The 25,758-nt window shown below is 40.8% G+C and overlaps 1 protein-coding gene across 1 annotated transcript in view; it reads right to left on the bottom strand.

Annotated features, from left to right (window-relative positions):
- Positions 1 to 6,770: 6,770 nt before the first annotated feature.
- CUBN (cubilin) overlaps positions 6,771 to 25,758 on the bottom strand; it is a 256,083-nt gene continuing 237,095 nt past the window's right edge. Inside the window, exons 61-67 of the mRNA XM_046679623.1 lie at positions 20,378 to 20,540; positions 19,803 to 20,008; positions 16,661 to 16,808; positions 15,578 to 15,759; positions 11,801 to 11,966; positions 10,105 to 10,340; positions 6,771 to 7,194 (exon numbers count right to left, since the gene is read on the bottom strand). Of these exons, the coding sequence (XP_046535579.1) occupies positions 7,087 to 7,194; positions 10,105 to 10,340; positions 11,801 to 11,966; positions 15,578 to 15,759; positions 16,661 to 16,808; positions 19,803 to 20,008; positions 20,378 to 20,540 (1,209 nt within the window). The 3' untranslated portion in view covers positions 6,771 to 7,086. The remainder of the gene's footprint in view (positions 7,195 to 10,104; positions 10,341 to 11,800; positions 11,967 to 15,577; positions 15,760 to 16,660; positions 16,809 to 19,802; positions 20,009 to 20,377; positions 20,541 to 25,758) is intronic.

The following is a 25,758-nucleotide window of genomic DNA, read 5'->3' as shown; positions in this document are numbered from 1 at the left end:
CGCGCCTCTCGCCGCTCCACGCCCCGCCCGCACCCGACCCTTCCCAAATTAGGAGAACAGCTCACTAGACGAGGCCCAGGGGCGAGGCTCCGCCCCTAAAAGAATGTGTACCCCGAAGCCGGCCAATCACGTCCGTTACTCGGCCTCGAGACTCCGCCCCACCCCGAGGTTAGTCCGTCCCCCTGGAATCCCTCGGATTTGGGATTCCGATTGGACCGGAGTTGGCACGTGAACACCAGGGTTGGCGCAGGCTCAGTTCTTAGGTCGAGGCGCAGAGTGCTGTGGGCGGAAGCCGGGAAGTTTGGGGAGAGACTGCGGAGGAAGGGTCGTAGCTGAGCTTGTTTGGGTTCTGGGGAAGGTAGGAGTACATTTCTCTGGGTGTCCTGCTTCTGTGATCGGCTCAACTTAACCCGAGGCTGCTACCCTGAGTCCTTTCTCCACAATTGTGCCTCCTGCTATTTTAGGAACTCCTCCAAGACAAGAACTCCGTGGTGGTCTGTGTGTCCCCGGCGGCCAGCTCGCCATCCTGGACCTCTGTGTCACAGGAAGCTAATATACCCGGATAAATAAATGACTTTTCTTACACTGCGCTCAAAATTATGCCATATTTTAGTTTGCTTTCTATTGAATGATGATTTCCTTACACAATTTTCTTTTTTTTTCTTTTTACTAGAGCGTCTAACTGCTTCTCTCTTCCTTATCTCTAAGATCTAGCAGCTTTTCATTCCTCTTCATTGCTTGAAACCCAATGAGTTCTTCTTGAAGACTTTAGGAACCCACTAACTTACTGCTCTAGTTTTGATTCTTTCTGTCCTTCCAGCTGGGTGGTTATCTGTGCTTTCTTTTCACTTGGTTCCTGGGTTGAAACCGACATTTCTTGTCTACATCTTGCTGGAGTACCTCTCAAGTAGCTTTCCTTAAAAGGGTGGTTAGGAGGCACAAATTTTGAGTAGTTACGTGTTTTAAAATATTATTTTGCCCACACCTTTATTCATTTGTCTGGCGTGGAATTCTACGTTCAGAATTAATTTCTCTAAAATTTTGAAGGCATGGTTCTACTGACTTCTGCTTCCAATGCTAATGCCCAGAAGTGTGTCAGTGTCGTCACCAGTCTTTGCAGGGAACTATTGTTTTCTCTTAGGAAGCATTTGTGATTTTTAAAAAATTATTCATCATGTTCTGAAATTTCACCATAATATCTCTGTTTGGGGGTCTTTTTTGATTTAATCTGTTCAGCACTCATTGGGTCCTTTTTAGCTGAAGATTCATTTCTCTCTTCCTTCCTGGAAATTGGTTTCTGCTATTTCTTTGAAATTTCTTTCCTGCCATTTTCTCTGATCTATCACTCTTTCTGGAAATCTCGTTACTCAGATGGCAGCCTCCTGGGCCAATTTGCTAAAGTTATCTTTTCTTCTCACATATTTTTTCATGTTTAAAAGTCTCTTTAGCTTAAATGTTCTGGGTGATTACCTCAACTTTATCTTCCAAATCTTCTATTAAATTTTTAAAAATTATTTTGGCTATTAACAAAAGATACTTTCTAAGTCCTCTTTCTTGTTTTACAGTATCCTGCGTTTGTCTCATGAATGCACTCTTTTCTCAAATATCTCTGAGGATAACAATTTTTAGACCTCTGTCTGTTTGCTAAACTATGTGTCCTCAAGTGTCCCTTTTTATGCGTGTTTATCTAGGATTTTTCCCATTCATCCTGCTGGAAGTCTTCCTCTGTCTGCTGCTGCTTGGTTGTCCTTTCATATTCAAGCATGCAGTTTGAGCTGACTTTTCTAGATAGCTGGTGCGGTTTCTCTCCTCATCTGTTGTGGACATTTGCTTTCCTCCTGGGTCAGTATTAATATTCCCCGAGCTGTTTGTTAAATTTCCTTAGAAGTGAGCACCTAGTCTTACACCCACATGTAATCACAAGGCTGCCTTCACTGGTGGAGGGAAATAGTGAATTCTGAGCCACTGATACAGTTCTGTTACTTCCGGGCTCACCTCCTCACGCTGCACCTACCAGCCCCATCTAGCTAACACCTGGAAAATCGATTCCCAATTCTGCTGCATTTCTCTCTGGAAATTATTTTGGGCTGCCGTTTCCTTCTGTTTCATTTGTCAGCATGCTTCCATTCGCTTCCTGTTTTCCAGAAATTTGTTTTCACTCCCTGATCATTTTTCCCTCATACTCTTCATTTTTACCAGTGCTATTCTGAAGGAAATGTGTCCCTGAGTTCCAGATTTTTATAAGATGGAAACAGGCTCAGCTTCCTCAGTATGTGACCTGTGCAGTTTATACAGAGCTCCACACTGAGATGGGCTCCACACTTGGTTTAATGCTCTGCTGTCACCAGCTTGAAACGTTTAATAATTTTTTTAACAGGAGGCCCTGCATTTTCCTTTTGCACTGGGCTCTGCAAATTATGTAGCCAGTCCTGCAAGGAAAAGTCAATATTTACGGAGCTTAAATCCTGCCACAGCATCACTGCCAAGTGCTCTGTGCTGACGTAGAGTCTATCCTTCAATACTTCCCATTAGGAGGAATGCCCTACCGCTGCCCCCAGGCTCACAGAGTATGCCGATCAAAGATAGGGCATGGAAGATGCCTGGTCCACATGAGGCACGCCAGACTATGACAACTGGTAAATTCACACAAGTTATTTCATAAATCATTAATTTAAAAAATGCCTTTTTTCAGCCAGCCCTGATGGTCTAGTGGTTAAAGTTCGGTGCTCTCACCACTTTGGCGGCTCAGATTCAGTTCCCAGTCAAGGAGCCACACCGCTCATCTGTCAGGAGCCATACTGTGGTGGTGGCTCACAGAGAAGAACTAGAAGGACTTACAACTATGATGTACAACTATGCACTGGGGCTATGGGGAGGAGAAAATAAAAAAAAGAAAAAAGAGGAAAGTTGGCAATAGATATTAGCTCAAAGTGAATCTTTGCCTGCAAAAAAAATGCCTTTCTTAATTTCTAAACTGTATTTATAATAAACTACTTACTAGTGACATAAATAAAATTTTCAAATTAGAATTTGAAAAGCAAATTTTTCATCAAATATCCAACAGTTATCATATCATTTTTCTTCCAATAAGTTCCCCATTAAATTGACAGCCATGGGGTAACTTGTGGTTTCAATAAGTAAAAAACGTTCTTCCATTAACATTATTTTTTGACACTGTATAATCTCTAAGTTTTTACTGAACTAACAGCAATTACATTAAAAATTTTTCTAGGTCATATAACAGTGTCAATCTTTTTTTAATAACTTCAATAGATCTATGAGAATAGTTTGACTGTCATATTTAATAAGTTCACACCTAATCCTTCAGGCTGGATGGGAGGCACTCTTGGGTGGTTCCTGAGGTTGGAATCACAGCTCTGTCACTCAAGTGTTATATAATTTTCCATACCTCATTTTTCTCAACTATAAAATGGGGCTGATGCTTCTTAGTATTCTATTTCAGTGAGTGATGTATGAGAATAATGCCTGGTGTAGAGCAAATGTTATATGGATATTAACTCTCATTTTTCTTAATAAAATTAATGATGTTAGTACTCCCAATGTGAGTACGTAGCAGATTTTTAACAAATTCCTCCCATAAAATGGAGTTGAAATTTAATAGGAAATTATTTCAAGTAGAACCCATATCCTGGGCATCTCCAAGTCCCAAACCGTCATGGGCCCCCTTCATCCCCTGGGGCATTCTTCACAAGAATGCCTGAAGTGCCAGGATATTCCACTGGGTACAGAGAGAGCCTGTGGTGGCCTTGCACTGAGCTAGCCCAGCCAGTTCCCTGGAGGCCAGATGAGGTGACTCTGGCCAGCGATGACTAGACTTAACCTTGAAGATTAAAAGGCATGAGCACCATTCTTATTACTATGGTCCAGGTGTTTAGGGAGACAGGGGAAGGGAGAGAGACTAGACGGTGGGTAGAAGCCTGCCCCCGCCTTCCTGTCCTGGGTTCCAGACTATGAGCATGTAGGGATGGGTATCAGCAGGAAAATTGAATCAGAATGGCCACCAGGAGGTACTGGAACGGGTCCTTCAGCCCCCTTCTATGCTAATACCCTTGGGTTGCTGGACCATGGGGAGGATGGAGGGAGGAGGTGGTGTTGGGGTTTGGCTCTTGTCCCTGCCCTTCTCCTTCTCAAGTAGGGTGTCTAAAGTTTGCATTCTCACACGGAGTAGGATGGGGTTAGAGCATGACCTTGAGACTTTCTCAATTCAGTACATGATCAGTTGTGGACAATAGACATTTCCTTCTCTTTACATTTGTGCTTCTTTAGGTTCCTTCAGATCCATGTTGAATATCATTTCCCATTAACTTCCAAGTAAGACCTCCCCTCACCCACTCCTCAAATCCATTCATTTTACACTATGGCTTTGGGATTCCTCTTATGGTCTGAAAGCAGCATTTTGGTGTATCTCAATATTTTCACAGCCAGAATGCCTGTACCAATGTGGACTAGTTGATTGTTAGCTCTGTCCAGGGGTCTGATTGCTAACAATGGAGCTTCATGGTGACGCGATCTGGGAGCAGGAAATTACCACTTAGCCCCTAGATCTGGGAAGTTGGCTTAATGTAAGTTTCACCAGATAAGGAAATTGAGGATTTTGTCTCAGGACTGGCTCACGAAGTCAGGCAACATGGAGCTGGGAAGCAGGCTGTTTGCAAGAGGGAGACATCAGTTGACGGAGTGTATGGCTGTCTTGTTCACTGGTTTATCCTCAGTATGCTCTGTACCTGTCACATAGTCGATGCTCAAGAAACATTCATAAATGAGTGAAGTAAATGTAAAGCAGAACCAGAAGAAATGAGATGGGCCTCATATACAGAAAACCCTAAAGCCTCCACTAAAAAAAACCTGTTATAATAAATGAATTCAGTAAAGTAACAGGATATGAAATCAACATACAGAAATCAGTCGCGTTTCTGTACAGAAACAATGAACTGTCTGAAAGAGACATTAAGAAAGCAATTACATTTACAATTGCATCAAAATACTTAGGAATAAATTTAACCAAGGAGGTGAAAGACTTGTACACTGAAAACTATAAAACATTAATCCAAGAGATTGAAGAAGACAAACAGAGAGATAACTCATGTTCTTGGATCAGAAGAATTAATATTGTGTGAAAATATCCATACTACCCAAAGCAATCTACAGATTCAATGCATTTCCTATCAGCATTCCAATGGCAGTTTTCATAGAAATAGAAAAAACAATCCCCAAATTTGTTTGGAACCAAAAAAGACCCCTCCTAGCCAAAGCAATCTTAGAAAGAAGAACAAAGCTGGAGGCATCACGCTTCCTGATATCAAGCTATGTTACAAAGCAATAGTAATCCAGACAGTGTGGTACTGGCATAAAACCAGGCACATAGATCAGTGGAACAAAATAAAGAGCCCAGACATTAACCTCCACAAATACGGTCAACTAATTTTTGACAAGGGTGCCAAGAACACACAGTGGGGAAAGGATAGTTTCTTCAATAAGTGGTGTTGGGAAAACTGGATATTCCCACAGAAGAGAATGAAACTGGACCTCTATCTTATACCACTCACAAAAATAGCTCAAAATAGATCAAAGACTTAAATGTAAGGCCTGAAATTGTAAAACTCCTAGAGGAAAACATAGAGACAAAGATCCTTGATATCAGTCTTGGCAAGGTCTTCTTGGAGAAGTCACCAAGAGCACAGGCGACAAAAACTGAAAGAAACAAGTGGGACTACATTTAACTAAAGAGCTTCTGCACAGCAAAGGAAACCATCAATAGATTGAAAAGGCAACCTACAGAATGGGAGAAAATATTCTTTTTTCCTTTTTTAAGTATTCAATGTTAAAATCACACAATAATATTGATTATGCTTTCTTCAACCCGGTATACACACCTCCTCGATATTCTAATATGCCTCCTAGGAAAGCAGGTCTCTCTGACTGAAAATGACTCGTGTCGATACCATTACTCTCATGATGCCATCTAAGATCAAATCCTCTTTTATTGTTTGATGGCTGCATGTGTTAATCTTGTTTTCAGATAAAACTCCTATGTCATTTCACATGTTATTGTTAAACTTTCTCCATATTCTACATCTTCATGACTCATTTTTAGAGAAAAGAGCAAGATCCTCCCTCTATCCCCATTAAATTTCACCTTAATAGTTTCAGTCCATTGTTCCAGCTTGTCAAAACCTTCTGGTTTGAAGGTGTTATTCATTACATTCACTTTTCTTTCCGATAGTGTGTCGTCCATAAAGTTGATGTATCTATCCATCCTACAGAGTTAAAGGAAGCAGGAATTTTTAAGGTGAGAATGTCATATTTATGTGGCTCTATACTCTGTGCAGAAATAATTTCTCTGGCATTTGAGTATTAGAGTAAGATGAAGTCACACATTCCATAGCTTCTTTCGTTCACATGTCCCACGTTCTTAATAAGACAACTTTGCATATTTAACATAAAGTCTCTTGCTTTGTTGAAGGCAGCAGAAAACTTTATAAAAGCATTGCTCAACTATTTATAACTTCACATCTTGTGTTGTTAAACTAGGAATAGATAACAGTGGTGCTTACGGAAACTGAGGCACAGAGAAGTTAAATAAACACTTAATTAGTAGAACTGAATTCCATCGGAGCAGCTTGGCTCCGGAACTCCTTTCCTGAAGGATTTACGTACTGCATCAAAATGTAAAAATTCAACCTGAAAATTTATTTGTATTCCATAGTGAAAGACTAAATTTTAATGTGTGAAAAATTAATACAGCATCATTGTGTACAATTCAATAACGTTTATTATGCATAATTTGACATTCACGGTCAAAATCAGACTTCTCTTTTATCGTTCACTGTGGAAAATTTACATCACATATGCCATAATCATTTCCAACTCTTTAAGTTCTTGAAATTTTTCAGCTCAAAATATTAGAAGTGAGGATGACATGGACAGCTAAGACTAAAGAGGCTGCATTCTACATTCAAAAACATATATACAAATATTGATTCCACACATATTTTGGTGAAAAATGTAAAAGTTCAAATTATCCTCAGTGGCACAGGCAGGGGTCATGTGTCAAGATGGCGGAATTTAACTGTCCCAAATTAATCGGATTGCTGACGGGCGCGCTGCATACTCTGCATGAAATTTTATGAAGACCCGATTCGAGGAGGCCACAAAGGGAGCTACATTAGAGTCCTAAAATTGCAAAAAAAGAAGAAAAAAGAAAAGATATAACAAATTATATTTTTCACAAATTTTAACATTTTTCTACAAATGTTAGCATAGCAAAAAAGTACTACATAAAGAAGCTGTATAGAATTTAGAGTAAACCTACATATATTTCTGGAAGTAGTCTTGCTACGAATTAATGTGGATACTTCACACAAGAATATTGCTGGGGGTGGGGGGTCGAGAGGCTATGGGAAGTCACTGCTAATGAATCCAGGGTTTCTTTTGGGGGTAATGAAAATGTCCTAAAATTGATGTGGCGACGATGGCTAGACAACTTTGAATCTACTAAAAATTAGTGAACTGTACACTTCAGGAAGATGAATTATATGGTAATGGGTTATATCTCAATAAAACTGTCATTAAAAATGGGATTTTCAATCCAAGTTCTTACTGAAATTTTAATTTTTCTGATGGAAATGCATACTTACATTTGCAACTAAAATGATCATATGAGTAAAGTAGACTACTTTTCCCCCTTCACATCTGTAGTTTCCTTTGGGGATTTACTTCCATGTCCCTTCTGTGGAACGATGTGTATTTTATGTGTGTGTGGTAGGGGACAGGGAAATGGGGCTCAGTTTTCTCTCATTTCCTAATCATTTATTAACAAATATTTATCAAGAGACTTCCATGTCGCAGGTATTATTTTTAGCACTAAGGATATAAAAAATCAGCCAAACAGACAAAAAGCTCTGCTCCCATAAAGCCAACATTCTAATGGGAGGAGGAGAACTTGGAACCAAATCAGTCAGCAAAATACACAGTAGGGTGAGGTCGTCCTGGAGGCAGGGCGCAGCCACCCCAGGTCAAGGTTGCACTTGGTGATTCTGCTCCTCTGCTCTGCAGGGTCCACTGCCGCGGTCCTACCCAAGAGTCATCACAACACAGATGCATTTCCAAGACAGAAGATTATTCAAGTGAGTGCAGCACAGAAGGCTTTTTTCCTAAGAGGTATATCAAGGTATACACAATATTGTCTATTCCCGGGTCATGCGCTTTTTCCTTCCATTTTAATCCGCTCCCAAATTCCCACTTGTTATTCTATGTTGACAAACTATTGCGGAGAGTTAACCAAAGTTTTAAACTCTGCTTTGATCCTCCTTATTTTTCCCGTTATTCTCTCATTTTTCTAGAAGTTCAGATTCTGTAACTGAGAGTGATAGAGGACTTCCCCCTGAACAGTGATATTTAGCATATCACAAAAGTAAACATCTTCAAATCATTGTTTGATTAGCAATCTAAGGAGCGACTTCCACCATCACTCTGCAAGTAAACTGACTTTATTGGACTTAAAATACTAAGTAAGGTGGTAGAATCTTTAATCTAAAAAGGAAAATAATTACACTTGAAACTATGTCCACATTTATAAAAGAAAATGTACAACTGGGAAAATAATGTAAACACCAACAGTTTAGAAAAACTGACATAGCCAGTTATAGACTTCGATTTAATGTGATATTGGCTTAAATGTCAGTAAGTTCTTCTCTCAGTGCCTCAGTTTTCTTTTATCTGCAAAGTCCAGGTTATCCTTGTTTATTCTAGCTCACAGGATTGTCACTATGGGGATCAAATGGGGTTGTATGTTTGAAAGTCACTGAAAACCAAAAAAAAAAAAAGCCATACAAAGATAAACTAATGGTATTATTAAAATGGTCTCTTTTCCTCCCTTTTGAAATGTTTACAGATTTCAACTAAATGTCTAAGACCTAGTCAGGTTCTAAATCTGGTGTGACACACTTACTGGGGTCTTTTTTCTGTGGGCCCCCTGTGAATAACAGTGATACAGTATCTACTGGTCAGGCAACCAAAATTTCTCCACAAGTAATTAACTCTGTCTATAAGGATGTAGCTACCAGAGAGTGTTATCTATAAGCCAGAAGGACTTCGTTAAATAAATTAGGCCCTATCTATGAAACACAATGAGTAAATATAATACACCAGTGTTGTTATTGATATGGTAAGACGTTAATAATATGTCCGTAAGTGGCAAAAACGACAAAACACTATAGAATATGTGTGTGTATATGCAAACATATTCAAAGAAGGGTGTTTTGAAGAATACCTGGGAGAATTCCCACGGTTTTGAAAAATTTATCTATTTTCTGATATTTCTGAAAATAAAATTGATCAATTTTACAGTCAGACTTTACAAAAACTTTCTAGATTTCCAGTGGATGTATTGCTCTGTCCAGTTTGATCAGAAAGCCTAAGTGAGTAAAGAGCAGAACAGTAGGAACAGGGACCTCTCATCAGCAGTCGCATCTCCCTTACTTGAAAACTCTGCCCGTATCTACTTTCAGGTAGAACGAAAGGGCAGATGCGAACAATACTGAGGCAATGTCTGAATTCCAACTTGATGTTTAGGGGAGATCTGGTCCATCAGAACTTTACAAAAACAATCACACTACTGGTCACCAGACCAATCCTTGTGTGTTTCTTAAAAGAATTCCCATGATTTTCAGCAAAAGTAGATGAAATGAAGCCAGGTGTCCAACTTTTCTAATCACGTGGAAATAAACATGGGTATTCAACCACTGAAACCACATGCGGAGCTTTTAAAAAAACAACGTGCCACGGCTCCTCCCCCAGAAATTCTGATTCAGTGGGTGTGAGCAGGGATTGGAAGTCTGTAATGCAAGAAACCGCTTAGGTGATTGATGCAAAGTCCAGTTTGTAACTATTACCGTTAATTTAACGCAGTGGCCACTAGGTGGCACTCGAGCACCCAAAATAGAGAAAGTCAGAAATTGTACAGAATTTGTAAAAGTACGTTGTGCTTTGTGCTTTGCATGTGTCTGCCTTTTAAAGGGTATATTGTTACTTTCATTATTTAAAAATAATAAATGGGAATGTTAAAATGTTTGTTGTACTCACTGCACCACAGTATGGTCCAGAGGATGGAGAATTAGCATCCGGTCCATCATAGAGTAAGAGAGAGTTCTGGACGCAGTCTCCAGGATCGTCAATGCTGATAAAGGGAAAGCTGACGGTAACAGGTCTTCCCGCAGGAGCAATGAGGGCCCATTCGCAGTGAGTGTTGTTTGGGTACGTGCCGGGGTAGCCAGGGCTGGTGACCGAGCCCCTGTCTCCATAAAGGGTTCCGCCACAGCCTGCAAGGAAACAATGTCGGGAAGTTTGAGTCAACCAAGTAGAAACCATCCCGTGTACTTTAGTGCATTTGTAAGGAAATAAGACGGTTGTTATTTTCTTAAGGCGCTGAGACCCTCTGTAAGAATAGGGAGGTGGAAACCCTTTTCCAGTTCCTTCTTTGGGCTACATCGCCCCTCACCACCTCGACCCCCCGTCCTCCCCCCTTCCCCCCCATAGATTCCTTTCCCTGCACATCATGACTCAGGGACAACTTCCTCCAGGCCTGCTCTTTGAAAATAGTGGGTTGAGAACACAATGGGAAAACCAAGAACTTGATAAAGCATCTGTAGGAGAGAGTAATTAAAGCTGCCGTGTCCTTTTGATGGTGCAGAGCTCTCCACGTGCAGTGAGTTGGTGATGATGCGGGTGAAGTAACATGAAAAGTGAAATTCCAGGGCTGAACTGAGAGAGTGGGTTATTGTAGGTTTTTGGCAGTGATTACTTTAGTCCAAAAGTGACTTCACCAGGCTTATAACTGACAGTTTCAAGACTGACATACTCAAAGGCAAAGCTCTTTAAGTATCGTTGCTAATTTGTTCAACCTGTTAATTTGTATACTAAAGCTATCATTATTCAGACCAGATAGTCCTGGGGATCCCAATCTGGTCCACACAGGAAGAAACTGCATGCCATCAATAAAAAGCATGGGACTGGGAGTCTGACCGCTGGAGGTCTAGTCCTGCCTCTGCCACAATCTTGGTGTGCATTTTGGGAAACTCATTAATCCTGGTGTTTTATTTCCTCATCTGTAAAATTAGGGCATCGGAGATCATCTTGGAGCATCGTTAGGTGCCAAGATTTCATTATCTATAATTGACTAGATAGAACCCTTTTCTTGTCCCTCAGTATATTTCAAATGAGCCATTTTTATCGTCATTTTGAAAGTTTTTAGATATTGGGAGGATATTTCGTAAAGGTATTTCTCCTCATGACAAATTTCCTTCAGTTATTTGATAAACAACCAACCAAAAATGCAGAATGATACGTACTACCCTGGAAAAGCAATTAATTTCCAGGACTGCCAAGAAATGACAGGGACTCAAAGAGGATAGCAGCTTATGTATACATAAGTATGTGTGGGAATTTGGCCTTTTGGTAATTTTTTTTTTTTTTTAATTCTCAGAGAACGACCTTGATGGTGAAACAAAAGTTAAAAATATGACAAAATCAGAATTCATAAAGGAATTTTTAAATCTTTATACTTTATATGTAAATCTATATTCTTTAATATATAGTAATATATAGAAATAATGAGTAAAAGTAGAATTAAAAAGAATTTCTGTACTTTGCTAAAAATCTCCGTTTTATCAGAAAATGATCAAGTACACAGATGACTAAAAATATGAGGTCACTTTTCTATTAGACACCTTATATTTTTCTCATCTACATGACTTTCCCTTACAGAGGGCACATGTCTTACCAGAGGGTGATGAGGTCCAGATAATTTCATATCCATGGCTGGAAGTTGCACTGTCACTCTTAAATCGTAGGTATAGCTCATTATTCTGAGAGAAGACCGGATTTGGCAGCAGAGTTCCACAATACGTGCCGAGTAATGGTGAACTGCTAAAACTTCCATTTCTTACCTTTAAAAATGAGTCATTAATTATTATATTTAAGCATATAATACTGTCTTCTTTGACTTATCATTGCTATACATTAAGACATGAAACCAGTTGAATGACACCTTTTCTGGGAAAAGCTCTGTCTTTTTACGTACTTAAGAATGAAAGGTTTTCTGAAAATTCACCCAGAAGTCATCTTGACTTGCAAAGGAGAGAAACATTCAATGTGTAGATCAAAAAATACTTATCTTTGTGTTCAGAGATATCTGTGAATTTTAAAAAGATGCAGGGAGAGAGGGGATATTGTTTGCTCTGTTTCCAGTCAACTCTGTAATACTTTACTCATTGTTCTGTGTGTGTGTATGTTTTTTCCCATTGAAAATTGGTTGGCTATAAAGGGGCCATGAAAAAAACAGTCAATGTACAAAATATAATAAAGTTCAAAACAAATTTCTGTATGAGAAAAACACATAACTCAATAAATCTATAACATTTCTGTTAGATATGTTTTATGAACACATTCTAAAGCTCCATAGAATTTTATTAGTTCACTGGCTGGAGTAGACACATATAAAAACAGGAAATGAGTCAGTGTGAGTGTGGGTAACCACACTGTGAACTCAACCACATTCTGTTGGTGTTCTTACTAGGCATTCACAACCAGCCCTACTCCAAGGAGCACTCTTGAGGAGTGTTAGAGAAATGTCACCCAGACTATATGGAGGTGGAACCAGCTTGTCAGGTGTGAGTGCTGATTTTACTGATACATGGATTCAAAAACTTGGAAAGTCCTCCATTCTCTTTATAGTTTCATAGTTTAACATCTGTTTTTTGCTAGTTGTCTTGAGTCATAGAGTTTCTTCAGAGGTGCAATGGCTAGTCTTGTTGGGAGGTGTCGATCCGGAGAGATTCCTTTCAGGTCTATGTAGTAGTCAGTGGGAGAAAATAATGCCTTGCTGGTGTTTTTTTTTATTATTCTACTAAGTGTTTAAACAAAATGACCTTACCATGGATGGAGTAGCCAGGTTGTCTACCAGTCAGCAGAGAGGGCTGCCATATTCAAGAATGCTGGAGGGCTTGACCTACCACCACTATATTCTTGACTCTGGGCCCTCTTTAGAAAGCTGATGCTCTACCAAGGTGCCCATCACGGGATGAATGGATAAAGAAGATGAGGTATATATACACAATGGAATACTACTCAGCCATGAGAAATGATGAAATCCGGCCATTTGTGACAATATGGATGGACCTTGAGGGTATTACGCTAAGTGAAATAAGTCAGAGGGAGAAAGTCAAATACCATATGATGTCACTCATAAAAAGAAGATAAAAACAATGACAAACAAACACATAGCAACAGAGATTGGATTCGTGGTTACCATAGGGGAAGGGGGGGGAGGGAAGGCAAAAGGGGTGATGAGGCTCACATGTGTGGTGATGGGCTATAATTAGTTTTCCGGTGGTGAACATGATGTAATCTACACAGAATTTGAAATATATTACGATGTGCATCTGAAAGCTATATAATGTTACAATCCAATGTTATTGCAATAAAAAAAAAAAAGAAAGCTGATGCTCTGAGAGGAGGTGTGAGATATAAATTCCCACTGAATGTGCTAATGACTTGTCCTATTCATTTCTCTCTTCCCAGGAGGAAGGGGAAATTAGAGCAGTAGACATCTCTGGGACTTCAGAGGATCCTGAAAGGGGAGGTGAAGTCACTGAACTAAAATGCAGATTCCAGATGTAATCCAGAACGTGGCCTTCACTTGGTGGTAACATAGTCAGAATCCTCAGTAAGAAATTTCCATTTCCACCATAGTTAACATGAATGGAATGCTGAGGCTTGCTGGGATGGCTGCCAATAAACCATCACCACAACCTTCCCACCGAAAACCAGACGCAGCTGCACTTTATGGGCCTGAGTTGCAGTTTCCTGTCTTTGCTTATTGGACAGGAAGTTTCAGACCCATTTCTATGGAAAATGGTAGGGCAGTGAGGAGGAGGAGTTCCCGCCCTCCCATGCTGGAGAGCTAGGCTGTACTTCCCAGATCCAGAGGCAAATGGCAAACGTTAACTCCAGTTAATAACGGTCAGCTCAGGCTTGAGGCGAACCGAGAGCAGCTGCAGTGTGACTCTGAACTGATGGGGGGTTAGTCCATCCTTTCTGCATATCCCACTCTGCCCTTGTTTCTGCTTTACACTTCAGGTGAATGTTCAGACTCCGTGGTGGGTGAGGTACAGATGTTTGAGTTTACTACCCTGGTTCATACAGACAATACTGTATTTCTTTCCTCCTTTCCTCCTTGCTACATCCATCTCCTCCCAGTTTCCTGCCATGGCAAGTACCCTCCAAGGAAAAGGCATGTGCTTCCTCCAAGTACTTGTTACACGATAGGCTGAGAATACTCATTAACAAAGGTCTTAGATTAATTCTATAGAGGAGGGCTCCCCAGGATACTAAAACTCCGTAACAGGTGGAGAGGAGCAAATGAACTTTTTGGAAACCCTACCGAAGACTCGTGTACACGAAACAAAGCCCATTTACAGAGCTTCAGGCTAGATCTAAATTCAAGTTCAATTCACAGAGGAATTCAGCATCTTTGTAGATACAAGTCTTATGTTGCACCTCAGCTTATTTTCTAAGAATGAATATATTTCCAACAGAGTTTGCAAAGGACACCCCAGGGAACTCGGGGTTTTGTGGCAAAACATAGGCACTGAGCTCCATACACCACCTGCATCGGTTATGGGCTCATTCAGAACATCTTCTTGTGAACAATAACATAATAGTCCTTCTCACTTAAACAATGGAGGTGATGTTGCGCAGAAAGGACCAGAGGAAGCTCTTCTGGTGGTACTGGAGGATCACAAAGGTGCAAGCGCTGGGCTGGAGGAGCATGGCCCTGCTTGCTCCAAGCATGAGGAGTTTCTCTCTTGGTGGGTTTGGGGAGAAGGACTGGAAAGTAGGTGGGTAGGGGATGTGCAGACTGCAGAGTCGCTTCTTTGTTCAAATTAGTGTCTAGTGGTGGTTGAGGAGGAAGGAACAGAGCATTCCTCCTACCTCTACAGACCACCAGGTCAAGGAAACACTCTCCTTAGAGAATACTGAAGATGCCCAAAACTTACTGTGGCCATCAGGGAAATTACACGATTTAGTATCATTTAGTTTCATGTTTATCTCCACACAAAGCACACTTCTTAAAGTCAGTGCCATCGTCCATCTTCAAAATAAACACTTTGCACTTGGATGTCCCTCTGCTCCTTCCAGTGTGAACTCACACATCACCTCCCTCAAGAGGCCTTCTCTGTCCCCAAACTGAATTAGGTGTCCCTAACCATGCTGACTGTTAGTCCTTTCCACAATGTGTGCAAATTGACTATTTCCTGTCTGTCTTTCCCATTGGACTATGAGCCCCTGGAGATCCTGAATATGCCTTGTTCCTTATTGGATTTCTGGTGCCTGGACCTAGAAGATGCTTGCTACATATTTATGTTATTAAAGAATAATGAATAATGAATTGAGTAAGGGATAGATGATTAGCAGTAGTAGAAAAAAAGGTAAGAAATCTTAAGTGATCCACTATCTTTTAAATAATTCATTTACATGATCGTCAAAAGCATGTTACCTCCAAGAAATCATGTCTACATTCGCTTGAGTCCTCGATTCCAAACGAATGAAAGAAGAGGGAAATCGTGTGGTTCTGTGGGGCTCTGAGAATAACAGTGCAATCCATGTTATCGTTATAATTATCCGGCCATCCGGGACTCTTCAGATTGCCAAATGCCTTGTTGTATTCTCTGTTGCAACCTTAGAGAAAAAAAAAGTTCATGATTAATGTATGCATCCCAATATTTAGTGCTCTTTCAGCTTGACAGGACTAATTCAGAAAGATTATTACATTTAAGCTAACTTTAGAAAAAAGCTAATCCAGCCTCTTCATTTACTTTTGAGGTAACTGGGATCCCCAGAGGTGCAGGGAATGTCACGTACAGCAAACATAGGGCAGTGTCTCAACAGAAAATCCCCAGGTGAAATAGGAAATATGAGCCCTCTCCTTCGAAGATGAATATTCTAGCATTCTCTGCACTTTTCTTGTCACATTAAGGTGCAGTTGGCTGACATTCAGACTTTTTCAGACATAAAGTCTCTAACTCCAAGACAGAGTTTTGCATGAGGATTTCCCTTTGAATCCCTTGGTGTATTATTTATTCTGAGAGAACTGGCAAATTGTTGTTCTTTACCATTTTTGGTAAAAAACCAAAGTATTCTTTTTTTTTGTTTGTTTTCATCAAAGCCAGGTATAGTGTTAAGTTCAAAATGTACATTAAGTAGAGTGTTCTCTGGAAATAAAATTCTCAGTTACAGTAATCAAATAACCTGTTAAGGCTTCTTGGTTTTTACAAAATAATTTCCTAAGATCTAGTGACTTCTATATATGGTCAAGTGGATAATTAATCAAAAAACTGGTATATTTTTAAATTACCTACATGAACTTTGAAGAATATGCTGGCATTCTAAACATTTTAATTCATATTATAGTCACTTTACCTCTTTAGAAACCAGCGTTGGTGATTTGCTAAATTGGGCCTGGTTTCTTGTGAAGAGTCCTACCTCACAGGGGTGTGGTTTCTGTTACTCACAGGAGTCAATTCTGGCAGTGATTATCATGGCAGCAGTTTTTCTGAATAAGTACAGTTCCAGGGCTCACCTGCAATCTGATAGGTGAAACCCACTCTCGAGTTTCTGCTAAATGCTTCAGATTTGAAAATGACAATTGCAGTAGTCATGGAAGAATAAAACGTGGGTGCCGTGGACGCATTTCTGCCACAGAACTGAATTCCTAGATTTCCATTGCTCTGAAACGAAATGGAAGCCAGGTCACATTAGCTTTAGTTTGAAAAGAGAATAGGCCATAGCAGAAATTAAACTGCACATAAAAGTATGGCTTAAATATCCAGCCATGGAAACTAGTTATAGAGTTTGAGGCACTCTGCAACAAGACTCACCTTGGTCCTGGAAACCACAAATGTCTCACATTCCCTGAGGGGCGAGATGGGGGGAGGCCAAGTTTCTGCTGAAACTATGAGACCTCTTCCCCTCTCGATGCCGCTCCATAGCCAAGGCCTGTGCCATTGCTCTGAGCACGCCTGGGCTGTCCGGCTCATGGTAGCTCTCCTTCTGGGGATTCTCCGTAGTCCTGAACTAACCCACACTGCTCCTTGCCCTCGCCACCCCTTAGCAAATCTAACCAGACCTTTGAACTACTGTGAATCCTGCAAGGCAGCCAGCGCCTGTAATGAGGGGCCTGTTTCCCTTTGCAAAACCTGGACAGTCCTCATCGCTCTCAAGAGACTGAGATAAACGCAGTCTGACGCCTGCCAATCCTTGCATGAAAACAACCCACACCAAAGTCAGGACATTTGCTGCCTCTCACTCACGGGTATGCCTCTAACACCTGCAGTTCTGGGGCATCTGCTGAAGGCCCACTTCCTACCCCTGCTTGCAAACTCCTGTTATTGATGTGTGCTTCTACCCACAAGTCTCCTGGGGTTGGTCCTTGCCTAACCTTGCCTCCTGTATCCTCTGAACTTTGACTGCATTGTTAACCACCTCCTGTCTATATCCTTAGCCTTTCCACTTTGTGACCTTGAGTGACACCTGGGTCTCCAGCAGCCTCCTGGTGGAGGCCATTCTTTTCCCACACTCCACAATACATTGGGTAGGATTAATGGTGGCTAGTGGGCGGGTTTCTCTCGGTTGCTCACTGCAGCATCTATCCTTGCATCAAAGCTAGTTCTCCTTTGAGGGTCTCTACATTTGGCCAAAGATACTCTCTGACACTTCTCAGTCTTCTCACTTACTTTCCTGCTGGTTACTTCACTTCATTAATTAAAGACTTGTGGTGTCTTAGCTCATGGTCATTTTCTGTATCCCAGTTCCTTTCTGAACCCTTGGAGGTCTCAGTGTTCTTACAGAGGAGCCATTACACACCCTAATTTGCATTCCTTAATGCCAGTGTCTTTCATCTCTACTTTCTGTGGTCTCCTACCCCAAAGCCCACTATCCAGACAGATCTTTTCATCATCTATATGCCTCCACCACATGATTCTGTCATGATCTCCCAACTATATCTTCTCTTTCTGCTCTTGGACACCTTGAGAGTTCCAGATTCTCCCAGTTATCACTTAATTCCTTATTGTTCTTCCCTACCTACCCAAGCTGGAACCCTTTGTTCTTTCCCTTATTCATTCAGTTAAAGGAAATTATTCATTCATGACAAATACTGAGTCTTAAATATTTGAGGCCAATCTAGATGCTATGATCCAGAGCTGCCTTCTGCCCTATGAGTAGCATTTCTGCACCCAGATGTAAGTCTTCCCTGATGCCCCTTGTCTCAGCTTCATCAAGCAATGGGAAGTTGAAAGAGATTTAACCAAAGGGCCTTGTTCCACTCGGCTCTAAGTCCTTCCAGAATGGGTACCACTGGGGAATAGGAATCTTGTTCCAAAAACCACTACCAATGGAATGATTATAACCTAGCACCTTGACCACTGTGGGAGCCTAGGATGGATCTCAGTGACTATGCTTTGTAAAATTTCAGCAAATCCAGTGTCTACTCAGCAGCCAATCACTTCTCAGACCTCTCCACAGTGGAATCAGCCAAACTGGATTTTTCTAGCCCTACTAAGATATGTGTGCAAACCAAGGAACCTTGGATTTATAATGGAGAGGACCTTGAAAACTTGCAAAGTGATAGACTGGATTTTCTATTACTGCCAGCATGTGTGGGTTTGAATATGACACTCTTGGAATGAACTGGGGTAAATTAGTGGCTCCTCAAACTGCAGAGAGACTGTCCAGGTCTTCCCAGGTGTTCCCCCAGGTATCCATCCTCAGTTCATGACTCCTCACTTTACATACTTTCCTTACACAATCTCATTACTCTCATTATTTCATCTACCGACTCATGACATGACACCCAAATCTTTAGGCCTTCTGTCAATATCACACTTTTGTGTCTAATTGTCTTTCAACATCTTATCCCATGGGCAATCCAGACTCATCTTTTTTTTTTTTTTAACCAAAATAACTTTTTCTCTCTTACATTACCATGAATATAGTCCCACAGAACTGATACCAAATGGCCTCTTAACTGATTTCCCTGTGTTCCACATTGTCCTCTTCAATTCATCCTATACATAGATCCTGCTAACTAGAGAAGTGTTTCTCCAAGCATGGTCTATGGAGCACCAGTATCAGAACACCAGGATGCTCATCAAAAATTCAGATTAATGGGAGTCAGCCCTGATGTCCCAGTGGTTAAATTTCAGCATACTCCATTTCAGCGGCCCAGGTTCGGTTCCCAGTCGCAGAGCCACATTACTCATTTGCCAGTAGCCATGCTGCGGCAGTGGCTCAGGTAGAAGAACTAGAAGAATTTACAACTATGCACAACTATGTACTGGGACTTTGAGTGGGGAAAAAGGAAGGAAAAGGAGGAAGATGGGCCATAGGTGTTAGGTTAGGGTGAATCTTGCCCTGCCAAAAAGAAAATTCAGATTAATGGGCACTCTGTGGGGAAACCTGTGTCTGAGGTTGGGGCCCAGGGGTATGCACTTTTATTAAGACATTCAGATGTTTCTTATGCACAGGAAAGTTTGAGAGTTCCCGACCTACAGGTTCAAGTCCCTTAATGCATAAATAGAGGGTTTTGTATATGGCTGAAAAATGCATTAAGATGGCAGTAACTTTGAGAATTTATTTAATTATGCCCTTATTACTTCAAGTGTTTTGCAAATACTGGTGAAAAGGTCACTAAACGTGACTGTCATTCATCCTACAATTATTACCTCCGGTGAGTCCTGGAACTCTAAGTAATTCTGGCGGCAGTCTTGAGATTGCAGCTCTAAGGCCCACACAGTTATCTTGACTTGCTGATGTGGAGGAGCTTCAATGACCCAAGTACAGATGGAAATTGGGACCTCTGGGTTTGATGAATTGGGTGATGAAATACTTTGTGGGCTCCAAGTTGCATTATATGTTCCACCACAAGGCACTGAGATGGGAAAAAAGAACAACTTACAGGATAAATTTTATTCATGTGTCACCCCACACACAATATTTAAAATTCTGCCTTGCTTACCCCTCTAGCCTAAAGGAGCTAAATTTACATCATTCTATAAAGGATTTAGGGAATATATTCTTGACTAAGAATTGTATCAAATTTGTATCACGGATTAAACACAGAATAATTAACACAGTGTTTAGTAATTGACATTGAGTTTAGATGGTAATCAACATTGAGTTTAGTAATTAACATTGAGTTTCGTAATTAGCATTGAGTTTAGATATAAGCATGGCATTATTTTTAGTGCATAAAGACACATGTATTTCATAATATATAAAAATATCTCAATTTACTCACTGTCCACAATGGTATAGGTAGCATTAAATCCTTCCCTTTCTAAAGTTAGGTCACTGACGAATTGAACCGTAAGGAAGTTACCAGAAGAGACAAAGGGAGCAGGTACAGTGGAACCACAAAATGTTCCTGCCAGGTTGGCATTTTCACTATCCCCATCATATAACTGAAAAGAAAAATAGTTCATTAGTTCTCCATTATTCACAAAGAAGTTGAATATTTTACACTAAAATGTACGCAAAGCTACAACAGGTCATGATTCAGATTCTTACATTGATGTTCCTAGAGCTAGTCTTAATTTAGGGACAGAATTGCTATTGAATGGATTATATTATAATGATCTTCAGTAAAAACCTGGTATGATGCCTAAAATTTTTTTCTCATTGCGAAAGTAATACACGATTTAAAAAATAATGTGTCCTTAGAGTCAGCAAACCCATCATGGTCTTCAGCTCTGTTCTCCTTGCCCGTCCAAGCCTGTAATCTCTTACCCGGATTCTCATAGCAGCCTCCCCACGGAGCCCCTGATTCTGCTCTTGACCCTCTTTGCCTGCTCAACATGTCAGCCAGAGGATACAGGTAAAATATGTCGGACCAGGTCACTGCTCAGCTAAAAACCCTCCTAACTGCTTCCCACCCACTCAATTTAAAAGCCAATGTCATTACCACGGCCTTCAAGGTCTGATGCAATCTGCTCTCACTCCCACCCCTGACCTTTCCCCTCTGAAAATGTACTATCTCCACTTTGCTTTCTCTGCTCATTGAGCAAACCAGGCACACTACTGCTTTATGTCTGCTGGATTTGTTGTTTCCTTGGCTTGGAACATTCTTCTATATATCCATACGGCTTGTTCCCCTTTATTCCTTCAGGTCTTTACTCAAATATCACTGACCCCGTGAGGCCTTCCTGGTCCAGGCTATTTAAAATGTAAACTCTCCCTCATTCCTTTTCTCCTTTCCTGCTCTATTTTGTCTTTAGGGCGTGCATGACCTTTACATATTAAAGGTATTACATATGTTATCATCTTCCGCTCTTAAGCGAACGCAAGTTCTGTGAGAGCACAGATTGCTGTTCTGGTTACTGCTGTTTCCCTGGTTTTAGAAGAGTGCCTGCATAGAAAGGCATTCAATAAGTATCTAATAAATGAGTAAGCGGTTTGGTTCCTCTCCCCACTACCACCCATCCCAAACCTGCTCTCCCCAAGTCTTCTTCACATCAATAAACGGCTCAAACCTAAACTTCAGTCATCTTTGATTCCTCTCTCTCTTCCCCGACCCCATACCTATTCCACTCTACCCTCAAAATCTACCCCAGAGGGCTCCATTTCTATTGCTCCCACCATCGTCCTTCACCTTTGTTATCATAATGTCTTCCTAATAGATCTGTTTCCACAGAGCAGCCACAGTATTCTCCACGCAGCTGCCTGAGCGTTTGCAAACTTAAATCAGGTTATGCTCCTGCTGGGCCCAAAATGCTCTAGTGGATTCCCACTGTACCTAAAGGAAAACACAAACTCTTTATGGTGGTCTGCAAGCACCTACCTACCTGGTCTGGCCTGTGGCTGCTCTCAGCCGGCCTCCCACTCCCCTGCTCTCGGTAACTCCTCCATCCCAGGACAGTCCCCACCCAGGCCTTTGCACTCCCTGCTCCTCCTCCCGGGAGCACCCCCTCCTCAGCTTGGACAGACCACTCCTCCTTGTCATGGTCTCAACTCAAGTTCAATCTCCTCAGAGAGCCCAGCCCTACCTAATGGTGCCCTCCCCCAGCGTCTTCCTGTTCTAGTTTCTTATTATAATCAAAATGCATCTTTGTTGTTTATTTACTTTTTCTGGTCTCTCTCCCAACAGTCTCACAGGGGGAAGGCTGATTATTCACTGTGGTGTCTCCAGCACCCAATGCCTCTTAAAATAATGGGTGCTTGGATTTCTCTCAAATACATCACTAGAAATCAAAGTTTTCTCCAGCTGAATAATCTTCATGGTATTTCTGAAACGAGTATGTGTGTGTAGATCCACATGTTATACTTACAACAGAACTATGATGTGTTATAAACCTCAGAATGGCCGTGACCACAGACATTATTTTAAAATGCTAAGAATATATAAAAAATTGAAATGGTTAAAAAGAATCAGTTCAAAATAAACAGAGAAACAAATCTACCACTAGATGGCACTGTCTGTCCTGCTGAAATGTGATTTTAGTAAATTGAGAGGCAGAAGAGCACAAAGAGTTGGGTTATCTAATGCCTCATTTTGTAGAACAGTAGATTTGCCAAGTTTTAGGTAATGCACTTTTTCTGGTAAGCAAGTTAAAACTGTATTATAATCATGGCTGCCTTTATCATCACATTCATAATAGCAAGCCTATTTATTCTATGTACTTTGTGCCTGGCCTCCGTGCTGGGTCCTAGGTATGCAAGGATATATCTTATCTCTTATCTGTGGTTCCACTTTCTGCAGTTTGTTACCCATGGACAACCATGGTCTGAAAATATTAAATGGAAAATTTCAGAAATAAATAATTCGTAAGTTTTAAATTGCACGCCATTCTGAGTAGCATGATGAAATCTCACACCGTCCAGCTCTGTTCCACCCTGGATGTAAATCATCCCTTTGTTGGATCCCTAACCATCGACACTGTCTGCTCCTGACATTCAACCACCGACATCATCATGGCTTCATGGTCCTTTCTCTGATGGATAGTCAGAAGGTCAATGGTAGCCTGAGGCTACGTCGCAGTGCCTACACCATTCCCCTCACCTCACCTCATCACATAGGCATTGCACTGTCTCACATCATCTCGAGAAGAAGGGTGACTACAGTATAGTAAGATATTTTGAGAATGACCACATTTGTGTAACTTTTATTATAGTCTATTGTTATTATTATTCTATTATTAGCTATTGCTCATCTCTCACTGTGACTAATTTATAAATTAAACTTTGTCATAGGTATGTATGTATAGGAAAAAATATAGTATACATAAAGTTCAGTACTGTCCTTGGTTTCAGGCATCCACTGGGGGTCTTGGAACTTGTCCCCTGCAGATAAGGGGGGACGACTGTATGAGGCACTTTCCATGCATTTAAGACACAATGGGACACTCACAAATTAGTGAGAGAAAGATCCATAAATTAAATATACACCTATATATATTTGTGTGTGTGTGTCAATTATATATAAAATAAAGAAAAATAAGTGTTATAATGAAAGAAGTAAATGTAATAGGGGAACCCAGAGAATGGAGTCAGGAGAGAGCTTACAGAGACATTTGAACTGCTATGTAAAAGCAGAGACCTTCCGGACCTACAAAAGAGGAACATGACACGGAAGGCTGCAGAAGCATAAAAGCCACGGCATTCTCAACAACTCCTCACCCTTTGATGTGTCTGGGGATTCGGGGAGAGAATAGAAGTGGGACTGGGTAAGTAGATTAGGATGGGACTGAAGTTCCATACATTTCAGACAAAGGGACCTGCATCTTCTCCTGTAAGTTGAAGTGAATGATCAGACCATTCACTGCCACCATGAGATTTCTCCCTATTGAGTTGAAATAGATTGTAGCCTCTGGACAACTGGCATGGGCTCCTGGACTCCTGTGTACCTGAAGCCAAGATCTTCTCCATCTGCTCTCCCATTCCCTGGTAATGTGAAATCTCCACTATGGACTTTCACAGGGTAGCTCGAGACTGTGTTGCAGGAGGTACATGGTACAATGCTGGAGACAGGGACACATACAGACCAGGGCACAAACAGTGCCTGGAGGACTGCGCCCTTAGGGCTTACACAACCACGTGCTGCTACATGCTGCATTCTGGGGGCATATGTTGCCTGCACAACTGCTTTAGACCTGGAGATTGAATTATGTTCTCAGTCTTGTGGATGTGGATAAGCGCTGAGAAGAATTTTGTATTTTCCCAGCTTTTAAAACTCTTTGAGAGCAGAACATATTAGAATCTACTTAGGATCCTGAAGGAATTGCACAAATAATTTAGCAGAAGACAGCCTCTGACTGCAGTTACTGTTAGATCCTGCAGTTTATCCGGCCATTAATTTGAGCAGGAGAAGAAAGGGGGGAAGGAAATTTTGGGATTTTAATTTCTACGAACTTTTAATGCAAAAAGGCAATCGAATTTGATTTAGGACTTCAATTCTTTTCAAAGTTAACTTAATAATTTTAGACATTAATTTCCTTAGGACTTTATCTTTAATACTCCCCTGGGAACTTGTTTACAGGTGGATTTTTAGATTCTTATTTGTAGCATCTCTACATTGCGTCTTAGAGGATCTTCATGAATTCTTTGATTTTATTGAGAAGCTTCCATGAGAGTCTACTGGACAACATGCTTGGGCATAATTTGGGATGGGAAAGAGAATAGAGAGTGATTTTTCAGGCTTGGGGTTGAACTCTGATCCATTTCAGAACCTTCTGGAAAGAACTTTTACTGGTCCCAGTGGTCTCAGGAAGAGCCACAAGAAGCAATGATTAAAATCAGCTCTGTAAATATAGGAATTTTTTATATTATATTACTATTATATCTCAGGGTTCTTTTCCAGTGCTCGGAACAGTGTTTGGAAAGTAGTAGGTGCTCAAATGAACATTCATTGACTGACTGACTGACTGACTGAATGAATGAATAGTAGGAACCACCTCATCAAGATAGGAACCTGAAGCCTTGACAGATTGCCGATTTCCTCCCCAAGATGGACAGCCCTTCCTCCCAGTGGTTCACCACAGACTGAATGCTTAGCCCAGTGGGTTAAGACAGATGTTCTCAGTGGGGACAGTACCATCCCCTGGGGAATGTTTTGCAAAAGTGTGGTGTCTTTTGGGTCATCACAACAATTTGAGACCATAACTGGCATTTGGTGTTTAGAAGCCACATTGCAGAATCCCATCGTGCATTTCACAGGAGTCCTGCAAAGTGAAGATGTACTCTATGTCCCACACAACTTTGGAATGCCCTGCCAGACATTTCTGTAATAAAACTGTTTATAATTATACGATTCCAGAACCTAAATCCATTCTATATATAAACACAGAAATATTTTTGTACAGGTTTAATATGCAGCAAATTTCCAAGAATGCAATTACTGTGTAAGTTGAGGGAAGACTGTACTTTGTTTCATTTAGAACTATTTCTTTTGAGTTTTCCCACCATTTTGGAAATTCATATTGCAGATGGTGATGCTGCCATTGACATTTAAGTTGCAAACGCAGCCCACTCATATTAGTTTCACTTTATACTTTTACATTTGCCATGATTCCACATAAAAAAAGAATCTGACTGCTCTGCCATGTGACTTAGCATAGTTGTGTCAGAGCATTTACATATTGAAATCTGCACTGTTTTATATACTTTCCTTTTATTTTTATTTTTCAT

The sequence above is a fragment of the Equus quagga genome, chromosome 12, assembly GCF_021613505.1.
Source record: "Equus quagga isolate Etosha38 chromosome 12, UCLA_HA_Equagga_1.0, whole genome shotgun sequence".
In the NCBI taxonomy this organism is placed as follows: Eukaryota; Metazoa; Chordata; class Mammalia; order Perissodactyla; family Equidae; genus Equus; species Equus quagga.
Note: the sequence above shows the minus strand (reverse complement) of the source record. Positions and strands in the feature narration are given on the sequence as shown.